Raw genomic sequence first — 20,975 nt, forward strand, 5'->3', positions numbered from 1 at the left:
ACATGACCAAATACAACCGGAGAATACAGCAAAGCCTGATTACCGTATTTTTCAGAGTATAAGACCCACCAAGATTTTGAAGAGGTAAATTAAAAAAAAAAAGTTTTTGCACCCTGCAGGCCTCCCAAATCCTCTGCAAGCCATATGAAAAACAGGGCATACAGAGTTTGAGAGGCCTGCAAACTGCTCCTGGGGGCTGGGGGGCAAAAACGAGCAAAAATCACCCCATTCCCCCCCCCCCAAAAGGGGAATGCATAGCCTTTAGGAGGGTTGTAGAGTGCTCCTGGGGGCTGGGGAGGCAAAACCAAGTGCAAAAAGGCTGTTTCTCGCTTGTTTCTGCCCCCCCCAGCCCCCAAGAGCCCTTTGCAGGCCTCCCAAACCCTTTGCACGTCTAGTTTTCCGAAGGGGGCAGGGTTCCCGGAGGCCAAAATGATGTATTCGGTGTATAAGATGCACCCTAAATTTTCACCCTCTTTTTGGGGGGGAAAAGTTGTGTCATACTCCATGGTATAGTAGTCAACTATTATTGTGAAGCTTGATGGCTTGGGTCTAGAATTTAGCAGGGGTGTAATTGATTTCCAGATGCTCATCTTTTAAGAAAAATTCTAAATTCTGTCAGTCGAAATAGCATAGCCAGTCTTTTAATTGCTGGGTTGCAGCTGGTTCTCGACTTAATAACAGTCGTTTAGTGACGTTCAAAGTCACAACAGTACTAAAAAGAAAAAAGAAAGACTTATGACCACGGGGTCACGTGACCAAAATCCCGAGGCTTGGCAACTGGCCTAGTGTCCCAGGGTCTTGGGATCCCCTTTTGCGACCTTCCAACAAGCAAACTCAACAGGGAAGCAGACTCATTTCACAAACGTGTTACTAACTTTAAAACTGCAGTGATCCACTTAACAACTGAGGCAAGAAAGGTCGTAGAATACTCACTTAATAACTGTCTTGCTTTGGGGCTCAATGGGAGCCATAAGGCAACGACTACCAGCCATCCTTAATAAAGGCTCATGCTTGTGGTAAATCAATCCTCTTCATTTTCCTCCAGTAGCTCCCTAAGCCCCTCTTCGGCCTCTCTGTGCCCCGGACCACCCCTGAGAACCAGGGGGCTTTGAGGGACCCATAAGCAGCATCTATACAGGCTTGATTTGATACAAAACCATCAACATCCTCTCAGTCAAGGCAATGGAAGCCTCACCTGAATTGGGTGTTGGGCCTTAGGAAGGGTAGCAGGAACTCTGAGAGGGACCTGGGAGTCTTAGTGGACTCTATCCCTTAAATAGGAGCCAGCCGTGTGTGGTGGCAGCCAAAAAAGCCAACGCAATCCTAAATTGCATTAACAGAGGGATTCCATCACGATCAAGGGAGGTACTAATACCCCTCTATAAAGCCTTAGTAAGGCCACACCTAAGAGTACTGCATCCAGCTTTGGTCATCACAATATAAAAAATATTTTGAGACTCTAGAAAGAGTGCAGAGAAGAGCAGCCAGGATGATGAGGGCACTGGAGGCTCAAACACACGATGAACAGTTGCAGGAACTGGGCCTGGCTAGTTTAATGAAAAGAAGGACCAGGGGAGACAGGAGAGCATCTTCCAATATTTTGGGGGGCTGCCACAGAGAGGAGAAAGGGGTCAAGCTATTCTCCAAAGCACCTTTGAAGACCAGACAAGGAAGAATAGATGGAAAGAGATTCAACCTGGAAATGAGGAATTTCCTGACAGTGAGAACAATCAACTGATGGAACAGAAGTTGCCTTCGGAAGTTGTGGGAGCTTCATCCCTGGAGGCTTTCAAAAAGAGACTGGGAAGAAATGGTGTAGGGTCTCCTGCTTGGGCAGGGGGTTGGACTAGATGACCTCCAAGGTCCCTTCCAACTCTGTTAATCTGTAAACATCTCTGTAATCAAGCTGCCTTCAGCAGATGGGGATTTGTGGACCAACTCCCAGAATCCCACAAGGCTTCAACGTTGCCAAATTTGGAGACCCCTGAACTAGATCTTTCCTATTTTGGGGAGTGGCTGCAGAGAACTCTCAGGCCAACAGGGAGTGACCTGAAGAAGGGATTGATGGGAACTTTACTCCAAGGCGCTTTTTCAAAAGGCACCTGGCCTTTGTTTTTCCCTGAAGACGTTTCGCTTCTCATTCAAGAAGCTTCTCCAGTTCTTCTCAGTTCTCAGAACTGAAGAAGCTCCCTGGATGAGAAGGGAAACGTCTTCAAGAAAAAACAAAGCCCAGTTGCCTTTTGAAAAGCGCCTTTGGGACAACCATGACCTGGATGACGGAGAATCCCCATAGATATTCCCCCAGATCTACGTTCCTGACCCCAGCACTAAGCAGCTTACCCCGTGGTAATAATCCGACTGGTTCCTGGAGCCTCACCCTTTCATCAGCATCTCACACCTGGTCACCTGCAGGGCAGCACCTCTGAAAGTCCCCCAAAATCCAGCCGCTCCTGTTGCACGTGGGGCGGCAGCAATAACAAAGGCCCGCCCCTACATCCGTGGTGGGCAACCCCACTGGGCCCAAAGTCTAGGAGCTGCACTTGGCCCTGACCCTTCCTTTCAGACTGCCACAGAGCAGGAAGTCAAAGGGCAAGTGGCTAAACCTACGCGAGGGCTGCTGATGGCCTCTCGCCAGGGAGCTGCGAAAACAGGGCGAGGCAAACAAGAGGCGGCTGAGCCACTTTGGGAGCGTTCCAGAAACACAGAACACCTCTACAGGCAGTCCTCGGCTTACAACCGTTCACTTAGTGACCGTCTGAAGTTCCAACAGTGCTGAAGAGAGACTTACAAGCATTTTTTAGACTTATGGCTGTTGTAGCAGCCACACGGTCACATGATTTACATTCAGATGCTTGACGACTGCAGCGTCCCAGGGTCTGGTCTAGAGAAAAGGAGGACTAGGGGGACATGAGAGCAGCATCCCAGTATTGGAGGGGCTGCCACAAAGGAGAAAGGGGTCAAATTATTCTCCAAAGCACCAGGGGGCAGGAGAAGAACCAAGGAGAGAAGCAACCTGGAATTAATTTCCTGACAGAACACTTCACCAGTGGAACTGCTTGCCACCAGAAGTTGTGGGTGCTCCATCACTGGAAGGTTTTGGGAGGAGACTGGATAGTCCCTTGTCTGAAATGGTCCAGGCCAGGGTCTCCTGCCTGAGCAGGGGGTTGGACTCGAAGGTTCACTTGACAAATGGGGCAAGAAAAGTCGTAAAATGGGGTAGAACTCACTTAACCAATTTCTCACCTAGGAACGTAAACTTTGGGTTCAACTGTGGTCTTAAGTTGAGGACTACCTGTGGTTCAGGATTCAACTGTGAGGTCTTTGGTGCCCTCTGAGCCTGGTTTCTTGCAGACGTCTCATTACCAAACTAGGCAACGTCATCAATGCAAGTCAGGAGTGGGTAAAATGAGAGCAAGCCCCACTTCCTTTTAGTACTGATGATGTTACCTAGTTTGGTAAGGAAAGGCCTAAACAAAACCACCAAGCTCAGCGAGCACCAAGGACCCCTCTGCTCTCTCCTCAGCCTCATCACTACCATCCCCGGAGTGGTCAGCAAAGGCCAAGGGCCCCTTTCCCTCCTGGGCCAAATGGAATCCTCTCCTTGCTTGTCCAGCACCCATTTTCATTTCTTTATTGGGTGCCTTTCAGCCATTCTTCACTGCTGGCCTGCAGTACAGGTGCTCGAGTTATGACCACAACTGGGCCCAAAAATTTATGTTGCTAAGTGAATTTGTCTCATTTTTAGGACTGTTCTTGCCACACTTGCCTAGTAGCGCCGTTGTTAAGTGAATCTGGTTTCCCCATTGACTTTGTTCATCAGAAGGTCGCAAAAGGGGATCACGTGACCCCAGGACACTGCGACCATTGGGAATGCGAGTCAGTTGTCAAGCATCCAAGTGCAAATTGCGTGACCACGGAGATTGCTGCAATGGTCAAAAGTGTGAAAATTTTGACTTTGGAAGGCCATGATTTGCAAGCAGGCTGGCATACATTCCTATGGGATGATAAAAATAAAACGCACAAATACTTTCAAAATCATTTAATTAGAAGAGCGTTATTGCAAAATTGGCTCAAAATAAAAAAAAAACCCACTATGTGAAAATCCCGAATTGGCTATCATCGACAGAAAGGACGACTCATCCACATTTTATAGATTGGAACAAAATGCTAAGATATAGAGACTTAATTGATAGACAGGGAAACTTAAAAACAATTGAAGAATTGGCAGAACAGAACAGAAAGTTGACTGGCTAACTTACCTTCAAATCAAAACTAAATACAATAAAGATACCAAATTATATGACATCGAAACAGAACCACACGAATTGGATAAAATCATTCAAAGCCCAGAAAGAAAAATGATAGGGAGAATATATAAATTTCTCCTGAAGTATAAAATGGAAGAGGAAATTGTGAAAGAACAGATGATAAAATGGGCGCAGAACTTTGGATATAATATTGAATTAGACAAATGGGAAAAATTTTGGGGAACAAACTTAAAAATGACACTCTCAGTTGCATACAAGGAAAACCAGTATAAAATGTTTTATAGATGGCACCTGGCACCAACAAGTTTAGCTAAAATATCATCAAATACCTCCCCAAAATGTTGGAAATGCGAATCGATACACGGAACGTATTACCATTTATGGTGGACCTGTGAGGAGGCTAAAAAGTTTTGGAAAAAGATCAAAAATTGGCTGGAGGCAATAACGGGGGTTAAAATAGAATGGAAACCGGAAATCTTCTTATTAGGAATGTCTGCGAAATACAAAAAAGAAATCCAGTATTTAATACTACATATAATTACGGCGGCAAGGATTGCCTTTGCCCAGAAATGGAAAAACAAACTAACTCCAAGTGAAGATGAAATAATAAGAAAGGTTATGGACTGTGCTGAAATGGACAACTAACTAAAGAAATTCAGGGAAAAGAAGAATCAGAATTCTACCAGATATGGGATAAATGGTATAGGTGGATGGAGGAAAGAAACAAGAATCAATGAAGGAATGTAACAAAACTTAAAAATAATAGTTATGGGTAAAATAAGAAAGTTAAGAATGGTGAAACCCAAATAAAATATAATTGAATGGGAAAAAAAATAAAAATAAAAACTTAGTTAATTTTTGGTGATTAATAAGTAGAACGTTGTAGATGCTTATAGAATGTTTTTGTTTTTAAAATGTTTATTCGTTAACAGATAACCCATCATGACAATAATAATGAAATAATAACTCTAACTGGCAAAAACAATTTGGAAATAAACTATAATATGGGACCTGGGGAAAAGAAAAACAAAACCAAAAGCAGAAAAAATACAAAAAATTAAAAATTAGCTAAAAAAAAGTGTGAAAAATGGTCAGAAGTCACTTTTTTCAGTAAGGTTGTGACTTTGAACGGTCACTAAGTGAACGGTTGTAAGTCAAAGACTAGCTGTAAGCCCTGCAGTTTTCTTGGAAATGGGCTGTCATTGCGTCCTTCCTGGGGCTGAGAGAGAATGACCGGCCCAAAGTCACCCAGCCGGCTTTCCTGCCTAAGGAGGGAGTAGAACTCTCTCAGTTTGTAGCCTGATGCCTCGACTACTATGCCAGCCTCCCTCTCTACTAGTGATTACATCAAACTGGCAGCCATCATTAGGCAAATAAGACACTGGCAGGAATTTTGGGGTTTTCTAAACAAGATGGTAATTAGAGAGCCCTGCATTCTTCCTTTTCTTATTCAAGGAAGGGCCCCTCCCTGCTCTGCCATCCTTCAAAAAGCATTTCAAAGCATTTCCTACAACGATCTCCTCCATTTTGCTCTCTGGGGCAACTCTGAGTACCAGAACACAGAAGCCTTAATCCCCACGTGCCCCCATACTGGCCAGGGGTCTGTGGGAGTAGAAATTCAGTGCATCCGGAAGGTGTCAAATCGGAGAAAGCTTTTCCTGAATTATCTCAACAAACCTCTAACAATCAGCAAATCAGGACAAATAATAACAACCACCATAAAATAACACTATCTGGCCTTACAGTTGGAGAATCAAGACCAAAAGATTGAATCACCTAAGCAAGGCCATAACTCGCCAGAAGGAAAACCTGGGGCTGCAGGTTGGGGAAAGGTCTCCTTGGCCTATAAATGTGCCTCCATGTTATGACAGCTTTGTAGTCCCCAGTATCCCAAAAAGGAGATTAGGGCCTATTTTTCTCCTACTGAATATTCTTTACTTAGGTTGGACTACAACCCCCAGAACCCCAAGTATGCCAAGTCAGGGTTCATAAAACAAAAGAGGCTACACCCACCGTCTTTAAGGGAAACAACTCCAAAATAAAATACAATTCTCATCCTATATTGCAGAAGAGAGTCAAGAGGAGGGCTCTTGTCACAAAAGACCCCAAAATGGAGGAGGGGGATGGAGCAGGGGTTGGCCACAAGATTTGTGGGCTTCAATGCCCAGAATACCCCAGCCTCCATGGAGGAATTATGGGAGATGAAGTCCACAGATCTTAAAAGTGCCCAAGGTTGAACATCTCCGCTCAAGATCATGTCTGAGTCAAAGCATCTCCATATGTCCCACCTGACCATGGCCGGCTGCCGCAGAGCCACCAATCAAAACCTTTGCAGGATATATGGGAAGGATGAAAATCTGGAATCCAGGAATGAGATATCAGGATGGAAGGGAGGGAAGGTTACCCCTCCCAAGTATTCCACACCCCCTTCATTTGGTTTCTTGCAACTCTTGTATTATTCTGCAGTGTTGCCAAACCTTAGGGTACAAGTAGTCCTCGATTTACGACCATAACTGAGCCTAAAATTTCCATCACTAAGCAAGACAGCTGTTACAACGACATTGGCCACATTTTACCAGCTTTTTTGCCACAGTTGTTAAAGCAATCACTGCAGTCATTAAGTCACACTGTTGTTAAGTGAATCTGGTTTCCCCATTGACTTTGCTTGTCAGAGGGTCGCAAAAGAGGATTCATGAGCCCGGGACATTCCAACCATCATAAATATGAGTCCGATGCCAAGCATCTGAATTTTTATCTTATGTTACAATAGTCATATGTGTGAAAAATGGTTGTAACTCATTCTTTTCAGTGCTGTTGTAAACTTCAAACAGTCACTAAATGAACTGTTGTAAGTCAAGGACTACCTGTAATACAACCCTGGCGGCAGTGTGTGTGTGTGTGTGACTGTGCCCCTTATTTCCAAGAACACCCCTCTTGTATTCCTGATTGCCGGCCACCTTTAATGCACGTGGCCCATCAGCCACAACAATCCTCCCCCCCCCAGCACCCCAAATCCCCTACTTCTCTGCTTCCACCCCTCAGCAGCTTTGGACTACTGCAGGAAACCTGGCTGACCCAACTGGAAGGAAATCTCAGCCACAAACAGCATCCTTTCCTCTTATTCTTCATCTACAGGAAATCCTTGTCTTCCAACTGTTCGTTTAGTGACTGAAGTTACAACGGCACTGAAAAAAGTGACTTAGGGCTGTTTTAAACACTTACGACTGTTGCAGCATCCTTATGGTTACATGATCAGAATTCAGACGCTTGGCGACTGACTCACATTTATGACGGTCGCAGTGTCCTGGGGTCACGTGATCCCTTTTGCGACCTTTTGACAAGCAAAGTCAATGGGGAAGCCAGATTCATTTAAGTATTGTGACTCACTTAACAGCTGCAGTGGCTCACTTAACAACGGTGGCAAGAACTCCAACACTGGAGGTTTTTAAGAGGAGACTGGACAGCCATTGGTCTGACACAGCCTGGGGTCTCCTGTTTGAGCAGGGGTGGACTAGAAGACCTCCGAGGTACCTTCCAACTCTGTCTTTCTGTTCTGGTGAGAAAGAACTTCCCAGATGCCTCACTTAACAGCAGATATTGGGCTCCCTAGTGGTCGTAAGTCGAGGACCCCCTGCATTTGTATTTTATCTATTGCTTTTTAATGCCTGTGCCTGCCCCCCAACACGAGGACACCACAATGGTTACAGACTCAAGAACTCTGTCCATCTCCATCTAGAAAGAGTATTTAAATGATCACTCCGGCCTCATGTTATTTCATGGCACAATTCCATAGGAAGTTGTTTTCTTCTTTTTTTAGGTAAAGGGAACATTGATATAGGAGATAACGATGCTATTTGTCCTCCTATACAAACCTGATTGGTTGCATCCCATTATGGGGAGGAAGATGACGATATGGCATTGTTACCTTAGCCAGGAGGCTTCAGTGCTAATGCAGAGGAGAACTTTGGCTGCCCATTTACTGGCCAAGAATTCTGGGCTGCTGCTTGTGGCAGTTTCGGCGGGAAGGGGGAGAGGCTTTCCGCCTGGACCCCTCCCCCTCGGGCAACACCAGGCCCACCAAGGATCCCCCTCCCCCCCTTGTTTGCGGCCTGGGAGGGAAGATCCAGGCGAAGGAAGGCAGCCCTGTGGCCCCTGCCCCGGGTCCCCTCATCCTCATATCGCCGCCCAACGAGAGGGCCCCCAGGGGGCCGCTGCCAGGCCCAGCCCAAAGCCCCCCTCAGGCGTGGGGGGAGGGGAGGCGGCACCGCGGCCATCCCGGCCTCGCCCTCCCCGCCAAGGCTCCTCCCCGGCTGAGCCGCCTCGGTCGGCGCACAGAGGCCTGGGGGGGGCGCTCCGGGGCCCCCCATCCCGAGGCCCCGCTCTCCGCTCCTCGCCGCCACGGCTCACCTCAGTCGGGGAAAATGGAGGCCGCGCAGCTCCCTCAGCGGCGACGACGACGGCGCTGGGGGGGGCGGGGAGGGGCGTCTACCGGAAGCGCCGCGGCGCGACATCCGGGGCAGGGCGGCAACGCCCTCGGCAAGGAGAGGGACGCTCTGCTATATCCTCTCAGTGGTTGCCAGTGGGTAGATTAGAACGTTGGGCCGGAAGTTGATGGTCCGGAAGTTCTTGGGCCGCTCTGCGCGCCGCCGCCTCTATGGCTTCCTGTCAGACTCGACCGGCGGCGGAGGATGAGGCTGGCGGTGGCAGCGACGGCGGCGCTGCTGCTGGTTCTCGGGCCGGGCGAGGCGGGCGAAGCGGGCGAGGGCGGCACGGTGACCTGCGGCTCGGTGGTGAAGCTGCTCAATCCGCGTCACGGCGTCCGCCTCCATTCGCACGACGTCCGATACGGATCCGGTAATGACCGGGGGGGAGGGGAGGAGAGGAGAGGGGAGACGGGACGGGAGAGGATTCTGCACATGCTCAGGGGCGCTCTCGACCCTTCCGGAAGCGGCTCGTAGGGCCCCCCTTGTCTCCAGCCCCGGACCCCAGACCCCTCATTGGGGGGGGGGTTCTCTCGGGCCCCCGCCCCCTTATCCCCCCTCCCCGCTTCACGGAATTTGTTTTTGCCTATTGGGGTCTACAAGGGTCATGTAGTTCTCACCTTACGACCACAGTTAATGTAAAGTGAAGTGAATTACAGAGTCGCTAAGTAAATCAAAGGGTCGTTAAGTGGATCTGGCTTCCCCTGTTGGTCGCAAAGGGTGATCAGAATCCCGTGATTGGTTTATAAAGGCCTGAAGTTGATTGCGAGGGTGTTGTGATGGTCATAGGTGCGAGGACCAGTCATAAGTCACTTGGAGGGGCAGTGTGCAGTCTGCACATGCTCATCGGCACTGCCATCCCTACCAGACCACCATGAGGCCTGTCCGTCTCTCCATCCGGGCCCCAGGCCCTTCTGGTGGGGGTCTCTCACCCTCCGTGGCTGCTTCACAGCCCCACAGTCACTTGCTGGCCTCAGTGACAAGAGTCCTTGACTTACAACTGTTTGTTTAGTGACCGTTACAACGGCCCTGGAAAAAGTGATCGCTTTTCACACTTACCACCATTGCAGCCGTCTCGTGGTCACCTGATCAAAATTTGGATTCTTGGCAATTGCCTCATATTTACGACGGTTGCAGTGCCCCAGGGTCAAATGATCTCCTTTTGCGACCTTTTGACAAAGTCAGTGGGGAAGCCAGATTCACATAACCGTGTTACTAACTTGACAACTACGGGGATTCATTTAACAACTATGTCAAGACAGGTTATAAAATGGGGCAAAGCAAACGTCTCACTTAGTAACAAAAATTTGGGGCTCAATGATGGACTTAAGTCGAGGACTACATGTAGTCATCATCATCACAACCACAAAGAGGGCCTGAATTTCCATTGCTAAGCAAGAAGCTTTGCACAGTTGTAAGACCTTTTCTTGAAAGGGACCCCTGTTTCTCTGATAAAGTTGGGGGGGGCAGAGATTGGGCCCTCAAATAAAGAGAGGCTATTAAAAAAAAAACTGGAGTCTGTTTTTAAAATGTTAATCGCTCTCACTGGTGTTTGCAGGGTGAACAGGCAGGATGGAGGCTGAATGAGCTGGCCGGGTCAAAGTCACCACCTGCATGTGTCCTTCTCTCTTTGGCCAGGCAGTGGGCAGCAGTCTGTGACCGGAGTCACGAGTGTGGACGACAGCAACAGCTACTGGCGAGTGCGGGGCAAGTCGTCCAGTGTTTGCGAAAGAGGCACCCCAGTACAATGCGGGCAGACGATCCGCTTGACCCACATCAACACAGGTCGCAACCTGCATAGCCACCATTTCACCTCTCCCCTTTCGGGCAACCAGGTGAGGCAATCAGGTTACCACGAATGGCCAGCAAGCAACGGCATTCAGGTCTTGTGGAGCCGGCGGTTCGTTTTTAAATATTGAGTCGCTTTGCAGAGTGAGATGGGCGTTGCATTAAATGATTAAATGAAGGAATAGTCACATTGAGCTTGGATACCCAGGCCACTTGCTTCTGCGACCCCAGGCTTGGGTTCTGTGGGCAAAGATAAAAAGCACCACTTTACAAAACCTTAGTAAGGCCACACCTGGAATATGGCAACCAATTTTGGTCACCATGCTAAAAAAAAAGATGTTGAGACTTTGGAAAAAGCGCAGAGAAGAGCAACCGAGATGATCAAGAACGGCTGCAGGATTTGGGACTGGCCAGTCTAAAAAAAAGGAGAATTAGGGTGGACATAACAGCAGTATATTTGAGGGGCTGCCACAAAGAAGAGGGGGTCAACTTATTTTTCGAAAGCATCAAAAGACAGGATAAGAAACAATGGATGGAAACTCATCAAGGAGAGAAGCAACCTGGAATTAAGGAGGAATTTCCTGACAGTGAATTGACCAGTGGAACAGTTAGACACAAGAAATTGTGGGTGCTCCATCACTGGAGGTTTTTAAGGAGAGACTGGGCAGCCACTTGTCTGAAATGGTTTCCTGCTTGAACAGCGATTGGATGAGAAGAACCTCCAAGGTTCCTACCAGCTCATTCTATTCTAAAGAGATGCCTGTCTTTGCAGGTGGGAAGCTGCTCTCTTAGGGTAAAGACCCCCGTCGGCTTGGCCCCCATCCAGGGCTCTGGCACGGGGTCTCTGTGGGCGCCTAGTAGGGATCCTTGCCAACTCAAGCTGAGTGAAACGGGCACCCTGCTGACTTGATGGAAAGGGCTGACTTCCCCTATTGAGTTTTGCTGCCTAAGATTTCTATTTTGCTTCTCTCCCTTCTTCCAAGTCAGTAGAAGAAACCCCATCTCTGCTGCTGCCACAAAGGATGAGGGAGTCTCGCTTACTCCCTTCTCTTACTCCCTCCCTGGGGAGGCCGTCTGCTTCTGGCGTGTACTTCATCGAATCCTGGGGCTGGAAAGAACCTGAGAGGTCTCCTGGTTCAACCCACTCCTCAAGGCAGGAATCCTCCTATCGTCCTGGACAAATAACTGTCCAGTCTTTTCTTGAAAGCCCCCACAATTTCCATGGTCAAGTTATTCCATTGATTAAACGTTCCCAGGAAATTCCTCATTAATTCCAGGTCTCCCTCTGATGAATTTCCCATTGCCCCTTCGCTCCTTCCAGAATTATAGGGATATTGAAGGTCATCTAGTCCAACCCTCTGTTCAAGGCAGGGGTCCTCGTACTATTCCAGACAAATGGCAGTCCAGTCTCTTCTTGAAAGCTTCCAGTGATGAAGCTCCCACAACCTCTGGAGGCAACTTCTATTCCACTGGTTGATTGTTCTCACTGTCAGGAAATTCCTCCTTCATTCCTGGTTGGATCTCTCTTTAATGAGCTTCCACCATTTTATCCAATTCCATTTTAAATTGTTTTTATTCAATTTTAGTAATACTTTGTTTCTGGAACCCTGCACTTTGATATGGCCCAAGGGATAATCAACACATAAAATAAGAAATCATGAGCTTCCACCCACGGCTTCTTGTCCTGCCCTCAGCTGCTTGGATAATGTTCCTTCCCTGCTTGTATTCACACGCACGCCCTTGCTTTATGGCTTTCTGTCCAGAGGAGGGGTTCTCTGTGGTCCCCACGATGGCCCCCCGTCTCTTTGCATAGTGCTTGAAAGCGATGCTCTCTGTTCCAGGAGGTGAGTGCGTTTGGGGAGGACGGTGAGGGGGACTTCCTGGACGACTGGACCGTCCTGTGCAATGGCAAGTATTGGGAGAGGAAGAGCGAGGTGCGGTTCAAGCACGCCTCCACCGAAGTGCTTCTTTCGGTCACCGGGGAGCAGTACGGACGGCCCATCCACGGCCAGAGGGAAGTTCACGGCCTGGCTTACTCCGGCCAGGACAGCTTCTGGAAAACCATGGAAGGGATCTTCGTGAAGCCTGCGGAATGGCTCAAGGCCGACCTCTACCACACGGAACTATGACCACCGCTTGAGGCCGTCAAGCGGGTAGAGTTTCCCAGGCTGTGGCTTGGTGAGCCAGTCGTGGGTGGGCAGGTACTGCTCGGCTGCCGAGAGGGGCTCTTTCCCACCCCCACCCCCCTGGGAAGGAGAGGGGCCTTTCTGCTCTCGGGACATGGCCCATTGCTGACTGCTCAGTCCTGGGTGGGGGGTGGGGATGTCTGGGGATGTCAGGGCCATAAATAAAGCGTGGATATCCAAACAGCTGTTGCAGGTACTCGGGTCTTTCTTCTGCACATTCTCACACTACTTCAAAGTTACAACGGCACTGAAAAAATGACTTATTTATTTATTATTTATTTATTATTTTTACTTCTTAGTCGCCCCCTCTCCCCCAAGGGACTCGGGGCGACGTACACTAGCAGCGGTTACATAACGATACAATATGGAGGAGGTGGAACAATAAATAAATAAATTACAGTAATTTAAAACAATGAAAAACCCCAATGATAGTTAAAATTAAAAATTAAAATTAAAAATTAAAATTAAAAATTAAAAATGCCCAAGAGGTGGAGAAGCTCTAAATTAAGCCAGGCCGGCTAGTCGGAACAGGTGGGTCTTAAGTTTCGTGCGGAAGGAGCGGAGGTCAGTTGTTGTCCTAATGTCTGGGGGGAGGTCATTCCAAAGGGTAGGGCCCATCACAGAGAAGGCCCTACTCCTGGGCGCCGCCCTCTGACACTCTCTGGAGGACGGCACCCGGAGAAGTCCCTCTCTGTGCGAGCGAATAGGTCGCAGGGATGTGTGGGGCAGAACGCGATCCCGCAGGTAACTAGGCCCTGTGCCATGGAGCGCTTTAAAGATGGTGACTAACACCTTGAAGCGCACCCGGTAGGCCACAGGAAGCCAGTGCAGCTCGCGCAGGAGAGGTGTTATATGGGAGAACCTCGTTCTCCCCATAATTGCCCGCGCGGCTGCATTCTGGACCAACTGCAATCTCCGGGCACACCTCAAGGGGAGCCCCATGTAGAGAGCAATGACCGTTTGTCACACTTACGACCATTGCAGCATCTCTATAGTCATGTGATCAAAATTCAGACGTTTGGCAAGTCCTATTTCTGACGGTCTGAGTGTCCCAGGGTCCCGTGCTCCTTTTTGCGACCTCCTGACAAGCAGGGTCATTTGGGAAGCTTCACTTCACAGCTGCAGTGAGGCACCTAAGAAAGGTCTTGGGGCAAAGCTTGCTTAGGAACAGAACTTTTTTTTAAAATAAATTATTTATTTATTTTTCTTCTTTAAAAAAAGGAAGACAACACATACAGAACAAAGGCAAGGAGAAAAAACAACTTTCCTCAATTTCACCAGGCATGTCGTTTGGTTACAAGTTTTTGTGCAACAGTTTTTACAATTAAAGATAAAGTCACTGGTTATCCATTAAACATAACTAAATATTTCATTGAGTATTATGTGTTCAAATTACCATTAATATTCTTTTATTTGTGACAGCCCTTATTTCCTTGAATCCATAATTATCTATTAGGTAACAATAAGTCTATATAGAATTATAATATCGCCTATCTCTAGAGAGTAAAAACAAAGATTAACAGAACTTTTGAGCTCAATTGTGGTTGTAAGGTGAGGACTACCTATACCTCCTGCCCATCTCATCCCAGGTCCCTGGTGTCGGAAGAAATGTCCTCCTGGGTTCAGTTCCAAGTGGGGAGAAAGACCCTGGAAAGATGGTTAAATGGTGGACAGGATCACATGCCTTGGAGCTCCTGAGTGAAAAAGGGAAGAGGTGCCTGGGTTTTATGCCCTCTCTGGGCTTTGGACTTCCTGGGGGACTAGGTTTGTGTGCTAAGTTTGCTTGAAACTTGGTGGGTGGTGTAATGAAGGGCAATGAAATGGTTCTGCCTACAGGGGGTATCTTTGTTATGTAGAATAGACTGGCCCAGGCCTTAATGGCCCATTGACAAAAGGGGGTGTGGGTGGGGGCTGAGATTCTACTATTTTTTAGGGGAAATATTCTGCCCTTTTAATGTTTCCTAAAATATCTCATTTTTCTAGGAGAGGGGTGGGTGCTCGCTTGGGAAGGTGGGCAAAATTGCCAAATCCAGTATGAACCTCTGGCTGATGGGGCGACCAACCATCATAACAAGAGATGGAAAAGGGGCTGCAGGACATGTTGAACAGGAGATGGGCAGCAAATAAACTTCATAATCAATAAATCAAAAATAAACGCCTGAGTTTTGGCCCCGCAGGGTCACGCGGCTCTTCTTTCTCAACCTTGGGCTTTTCAATGTGCATGGACTTCAACTCCCAGAATCCCTCAGCCAGCCACGTGACGCCCCCGAAGAGACTCCATTGCTAAACGCCGTCCTACCGGTAGCAGGCGGCTCCTTTTGCGCGCACTCCAAGCAAGAGAACTCACTTTCCCAGCATGCTCTAGGCGACGCATTCGTAGTATGGATCCCCAGGCAAAGCTTCCTGGAAGGAGAGGAGCGTCAAGTCGGCGCCCGCCGGAAGCCTTGCAGGGGAAAAATAAATACTCTGCCCCCCCACCCCACTGAAATTGCCCAATATGGGGTCCCCCGCGTGAGGCTGCCCCCCTCTCCAAGGTGCTAATCTGTAGGGGAGGGGCCTCCTTGGGGGGGGTTCTTGCTCCGCCCCTACTTGGCGCCCGCCTATGGCTGCGCCGCACAGCTGCGAGCTTTGGCTCCGCCTCCTCCGCGCGCGCTCCCGCTGGCCCCGCCCCAGGCGCCGCCGGTGACGGGCGGTTGGAGCGCGCCCCCTTGCGCCCCCCCCGCCCCCCATGGCGGTCCCCGTGCTGGGAGTCCTCCTGCTGGTGCTGCTGGTGCTGCTGGGCGGCCTCTGCCTGGGCAGGTAGGCTGGGGGGGGTCCCCCCTGCCCCCCACCTCTCCCCCTCCCTTCCTTTGCCTCCAAGGGACCCCTGCCCCCCCTTCCATGGGTCTTCCTCCTCTTCCTCCCCCCCCGCCCTTCCTGCTACCTGTCTCCACCTGTGGGTCCATTTCCCCCACCTGTTCCTGTCTCTCCCCCCCCACTGCCCCTATTGCATGTGCTGGGGGGGAGGGTGCCTCTGAGGACGTGCAGAGTGTCTTCTTGCAGCCTGGGTTTGAGGAGGGTGGGGGCAGGGGAGGCGGCAGGTGGTGTGCACCTGAGGCTTGGCTGGCTCCATCCCTGCCTGGAAGGAGTGGGGGGGGGGCCCTCACCTTGGAGCAGAAGGGGCGGCGGGGGAAGGGGGGAGATGTAGCACCCGGTTGGCCCACTGCTGTGCTTAGCCAAGAGTCTTGGCCATTTTTAAGGCTCTTGGACTCCAACTCCCAGAATTCTCCAGCCAGCAGAGCTAAGATCAGGAAGCATAGCTGGCTGGGGGATTCTGGGAGTTGGAGTCCACAAGCCTTTCAAGGGTCCAAGACTGGAGACTGCCAAACAGCTGGCAGGCAGACTGAGCTGCAGTCCTGCAGCCAAACTACTGCGCCTCCCTGGCTGTTCAGATGAAGTGACGGTGGGCGTTGGGGTCCCTGCCCGGGCCCCTTTGCGTGGGGCTCTCCCCCAGGGGAGAATGCAGGACGCGCGAGGGACCCCGCGAGGTTCATGCAGGGGAAGTCCAGGGCTTAATCGCTGGGCTTTGAGGACTAACGCCCCCCCCCCCAGCCCCGATTGGCAGCTTTAGTGCAAGCCCCCTTCCGTCTCCTCTTCCTTTCCTTTTGCCGGCCGAATGAAAAGGAGGAGTAGAGCCGCGATGGGGAACCTACGGCAGGCCACCGGCCCAGGCCGGATCTCCCTGGCCTTTCTTTTGTGAGCTTCTCTTTCCCTGCAAAGGACCAAAGAGAAGCTCCCGAAAGGAAAAGGTCTGGCCTCTTGCTGCGCTGCCGGTGTTGGGATGCCAGCTGGTCTTCGGCTCTCTGCTGCACATGCGGACACGCCTGCGCATCCACACGTTGGCGCATGTCCGTGCATGCACCCGCACGCAGCTTTCAGTTTGGGCACTCGGTGTCTGAAAGGTTTGCCATCACTGGGCCGGAGGTTGACGTGGTAGCAGTCTCCCACCAACATTTCAGGGGCATAAATGGGAGAAGGATTCCTGCTTGAGCAGGGGGCTGGACTAGAAGACCTCCAAGGCCCCTTCCGACACTGGGATGGAGGGGAGGGGTGGCAGGTGTACCTGGCCCTTCAGTGAAAGGCTTCCGTGGCCTGTGTCCCCCCCCCTGAAGGTGGCTCCTCTACATACTGGCCACCAACTGGTGCCGGAGGCGACTGCAAGCCGAGCTGAAGATCCAGTCCTTCTGGGTGTTTGGGATCCAAAACCTCAGCCTGAAGTTTCAAGAGGAGCAGCAGACGGTGGTGAGTAGGGACCTTCCTGGGGCAGCTGCTCACCTCTGGGCAGGTCCCCGCAAGGACACCGTAATTGCTGTGATTGATCTGTTTATTACCTATGAGACGTCCGTGCCAGCGCATCTCCCTGTTGAAGCGACGGCATTGTTACGGCAGGGACTATTGGGGGAAGCTGGAGGGGGGGTTCTTCTGCAGACAGACAGTTCACCCGCTTCCTAAGGCATCTGCCGCACAGAGAGGGCCTCCTTTTGGATAAAGTACAGAGATACCCGGGGCTGAGGGCAGACGGCCTCTGTAGGCCCCCCATGTACAAAGTTGTGGAGACTCTGGAAAGAGGGCAGAGAAGAGCAACCAACAGTATTAGGGGACTGGAGGCTAAAACATACGAAGAACGGTTGCAGGAACTGGGCATGGTTAGTTTGATGAAAAGAAGGACCAGGGCAGACAGGATAGCCGTCTTCCAATACTTGAGTGTTAGTACCGCTTTACAATGCCCTGGGAAGATCACACTTGGAATATTTCATCCAGTTTTGGTCACCACGTTACAAAAAAGATGTGGAGACTTTGGGGAAAGTGCAGAGAAGAGCAACCAAGAGGATCAAAGGCCTGGAGACTAAAACATAGAAAGAACAGAATTGCAGGATTGGGGTTTTTGGCCAGTCTGGAGAAAAGAAGGACCAGGGGGGACAGGATAGCATCTTCCAATATTTGAGAGTTAATACTGCTTCATAATGCTTTCATAACATCAAAGTTGGAATATTGCATCCAATTTTGGTTGCCCAAAAAAAAACCTGGATCTTGAGATTCTGGAAAGAGTGCAGAGAAGAGCAACAAAGATGATTTTAGGAGACTGGAGGCTAAAACATATAAAGAATGGTTGTTGGAATTAGGAATGTCTAGTTTAATGAACTGAAGGACCAGGAGTGACATCATAGCAGCCTTCCAATATTTGAGGGGCTGCCCTAAAGAAGAGGGGGTCAACCTATTCTCCAAAGCACCAGAGGACAAGAAGCAATGGGTGGAAACTAATCAAGGAGAGAAACAACCTAGAACTAAGGAGGGATTTTCTGACCGTGAGGATAATTAACCAGTGGAAGAGAAGCTGCCTTCAGAAGTTGTGGGTCATTGGAGGCTTTCAAGAAGAGACTGGAGGACCATTTCTCTGGGGTGGCAAAGGGGTGTCCAACCTTTGGAACTTTTGAGACTTGTGTCTATGGAGATTCTCATGGTTGTCCCAAAGGATGAGTTTCTTGGATGACAAGCGAGGCGTCTTCAAAAAAGAAAACACCCCCCCCCCAAAAAAGTCCAGTTGCCTTTTGAAAAAGTACCTTTAGTTTTAAAGCTTGTGGACTTCAACTCCCAGAATTCCCCAGCCAGCATAATCTTCAGAGCCTTCAAAGACTTCTAGGGCAACCCCCCCCCCCTCCTTGAGGAGGAGACCCTGGACCAGGGGTGTCCAGCCTTGGAACTTAAAAAACCTGGTCTAGGATCTCCTGCTCAAGCCGGGGGTTGGACTAGAAGACCTCCAAGGTCCCTTCCCACCCTGTTATTCTGTCACTTCAGGAGATCGACAGCATCTGGATCTCCAGCAGGCTCCTGAACCAGGATGTGCCGTAAGTCTTCTAGGGGATTCGGGTTTTTTTGGGGGGGGGTGGATTTTGAAACAGGCAGCATTTATGAACAGGGTGGCTCCTAACCCCTCCCCCCTCATCCTCTCACTTGAGACCCTCCTGGGGAGTAGTCCCAGCCAGCAGGTAGAGCCTGGTGTGCCTTGGGGGGGGGGGGAACCCAGCTGGCACAGATGTTCAGACTGACAGCCAGAAATATTCCCCTCGACTGAAGACTGTAAATCAGAGGTCCTCAAACTTGGCCACTTTAACACTGGTAGACTTCAAAAGGGAAGGTTATAGAGGGAAGGAAGGGGAGAGGGAGGGGAGGAAGGGAAGGAAGGAAGGAGGGAAGGAATAGAGAGATGGGAGGAAGGGAGGAAAAAGGGAAGGTTATAGAGGGAAGGAAGGGGAGAGGGAGGGGAGGAAGGGAAGGAAGGAAGGAATAGAGAGATGGGAGGAAGGGAGGAAAAAGGGAAGGTTATAGAGGGAAGGAAGGGTAGAGGGTGGGGAGGAAGGGAAGGAAGGAAGGAATAGAGAGATGGGAGGAAGGGAGGAAAAAGGGAAGGTTATAGAGGGGGGAGGGAGGAAAGGAAGGAAGGAACTTTGTTCCTGGAATTCTGGGAGCTCCATTGGTGAAGTTTTGAAGAAGAGTTTGTCCAGACCTTTGTTCTGGTTGGGATAAGGACTCCTGCTTTAGATGGGTTGGACTAGATGACCTCTGAGGTCCCGGCCGCCCCTTCCACCCGCCCGCCCAGCCCAGCTGCCTCTTGGCTGCCTTCCCTGCAGGCGCTACCTGGCCCTGTGCTTTGGTGAGGTCAGCATCCGGGTGGATCTGCAGAAGCCCCCTCACCTGCAGCCCCCCGACCCCTCGCCCCCCGACCCTGCTGAGGGGCCCCAAGAAGAGGCGCCGTCCCTGGGGCCCTCCCTGCTGCAGCTGCTCAGCCAGGTAAGAGGCGGCTCCCTTGGGCCCCAGCTGCCCCCTCGGTCGGTGGTGCTCACCAGCTCCCTCCTCTCCCCCCCCCAGCTCTGCTCCTTCCACGTGGACTCGGTCAACGTGATGGTGCTGCACGTGGCCGCCTCGGAGTCCCTGTGGCACGTCCAGGTGTCCAGGTCCCAGGTCTTGCTGGGCTGTGAGGGCAGGAGGTGAGTCCGGGGTCTCGGGGGGCCCCCAGCTTTCCCCGGCCTCCCTGGGGACGGATGCGGTGGTGTGGTGGATGCAAGGGGTGCCCGTCTGAAGTCCTGGGGGGGGGGAAGCCGAGCACCCACCCCCCCAGGGCCAGTTCTGCTCAGCCATGAGGGTGACCGGACGGTGCCATGCTGCTGCCCCTCTGACCTGCCCTCCCCTCCTCCCAGTGTGGCCTGCGAGCTGACCTGCGGCCAGGTGAACAGCAAGGTGCTGAAGAGCAGCCAGCAGGTAAGGCCGGCAGGGAGGGGCAGTCGGGACCCCCAAGCCCACCCACCCTTTGACGCCCTTTCCCCTCTGCCTGCCCCCACCCTGGGCCAGGCCTCCTTGCAAAGGCGCAAGCTTTGAACAGGTAAAATAGGCAGCAGGCAACACCCAGGGGGTTCTTGGGCTGAGAACTGGGGGGGGGGGGGGAGTGTCAGCAGCCCAAAAGTTCCCCCCTCCACCTTTTAATTACTATTTAGCCTCAACGTTAACTATCCTTCCCCCTCTTTGAAATTTTCCATGTAGTTTTTGTTTTGGTCTAGAGGGGTTTCTAAATGTGATTGATGGGAGGGTGGATATAGATAGGGGGGAGAGAGAGAGAATTGATAGGTGAGGTTTAGATGTGAGAACAATAAGCCTGTGGAACCCGTTGCCTCCAGAAGTTGTGATTGCTTCAGGACTGGAGGCTTTTAAGAAGAGACCGGACGGACCCTCGTCTGAAGTGGTCTCGGCCCTAGGGTCTCCTGCCTGTTCAGGGGGTTGGACTAGAAGACCTCCAAGATCCCTTCCAACTCTCTTATTCTGTCATTCAGATAGAAGATAGATATAGATTGAAAGATGGCTGGATAGGTAAATACTGTAGATAATAGAGAAAGACAGACAGATGCCTGAGAATAATGGATGGATGGATGATAAATGATGATAGATTGACAGATTATGGATAGATGGATGGATGGATGGAGAGTTGCTAGAGAAAGACTGATATATTGAAAGACGATGGAGGGGTGATAGATATATATGATAGGTAGAGATGAATAGATTAGGGCCCTTCTCAGTTGGGGTGGGGTCTTCCTGGAGGATGTTGGCCCAAACTGAGCAGGTGGCAGGAGAAGTTCTGGCCAACTCCGCACCAGAGCAGGGGGGCTTTGCTGGGGTCAGTTGCAGACCCTTCCACACACGCTGCTTCCCTCTCCGCCCCCCCC

General features: G+C 50.6%; 3 protein-coding genes across 4 annotated transcripts in view; 2 read left to right on the forward strand and 1 right to left on the reverse strand.

Moving 5' to 3' along the window:
* Positions 1-8,777, reverse strand: part of SUPT6H (SPT6 homolog, histone chaperone and transcription elongation factor) — a 57,181-nt gene extending 48,404 nt beyond the window's left edge. The window contains exon 1 of the mRNA XM_081942814.1: positions 8,676-8,777. The gene's annotated coding sequence lies outside the window, so the exon portion shown is untranslated. The remainder of the gene's footprint in view (positions 1-8,675) is intronic.
* A 131-nt stretch (positions 8,778-8,908) lies between these two features.
* SDF2 (stromal cell derived factor 2) lies at positions 8,909-12,912 on the forward strand. Of its 2 annotated transcripts, none has more exons than XM_081942830.1 (3): positions 8,909-9,122; positions 10,388-10,584; positions 12,379-12,912. In XM_081942830.1, exons 1-3 carry the CDS (start codon positions 8,957-8,959, stop codon positions 12,664-12,666), a joined length of 651 nt encoding a protein of 216 aa, XP_081798956.1. In that variant the 5' UTR covers positions 8,909-8,956; the 3' UTR covers positions 12,667-12,912. The 2 variants fall into 2 exon arrangements, with proteins under 2 accessions (XP_081798956.1, XP_081798957.1); XM_081942831.1 differs by having other exon boundaries at positions 8,986-9,122; positions 10,308-10,584.
* A 2,196-nt stretch (positions 12,913-15,108) lies between these two features.
* BLTP2 (bridge-like lipid transfer protein family member 2) overlaps positions 15,109-20,975 on the forward strand; it is a 39,608-nt gene continuing 33,741 nt past the window's right edge. The window contains exons 1-6 of the mRNA XM_081942813.1: positions 15,109-15,522; positions 16,875-17,004; positions 18,559-18,608; positions 19,392-19,551; positions 19,630-19,748; positions 19,959-20,019. Of these exons, the coding sequence (XP_081798939.1) occupies positions 15,452-15,522; positions 16,875-17,004; positions 18,559-18,608; positions 19,392-19,551; positions 19,630-19,748; positions 19,959-20,019 (591 nt within the window). The 5' untranslated portion in view covers positions 15,109-15,451. The remainder of the gene's footprint in view (positions 15,523-16,874; positions 17,005-18,558; positions 18,609-19,391; positions 19,552-19,629; positions 19,749-19,958; positions 20,020-20,975) is intronic.

The sequence above is a fragment of the Natrix helvetica genome (assembly GCF_964273705.1).
Source record: "Natrix helvetica genome assembly, chromosome: 2".
NCBI lineage: Eukaryota > Metazoa > Chordata > Lepidosauria > Squamata > Natricidae > Natrix > Natrix helvetica.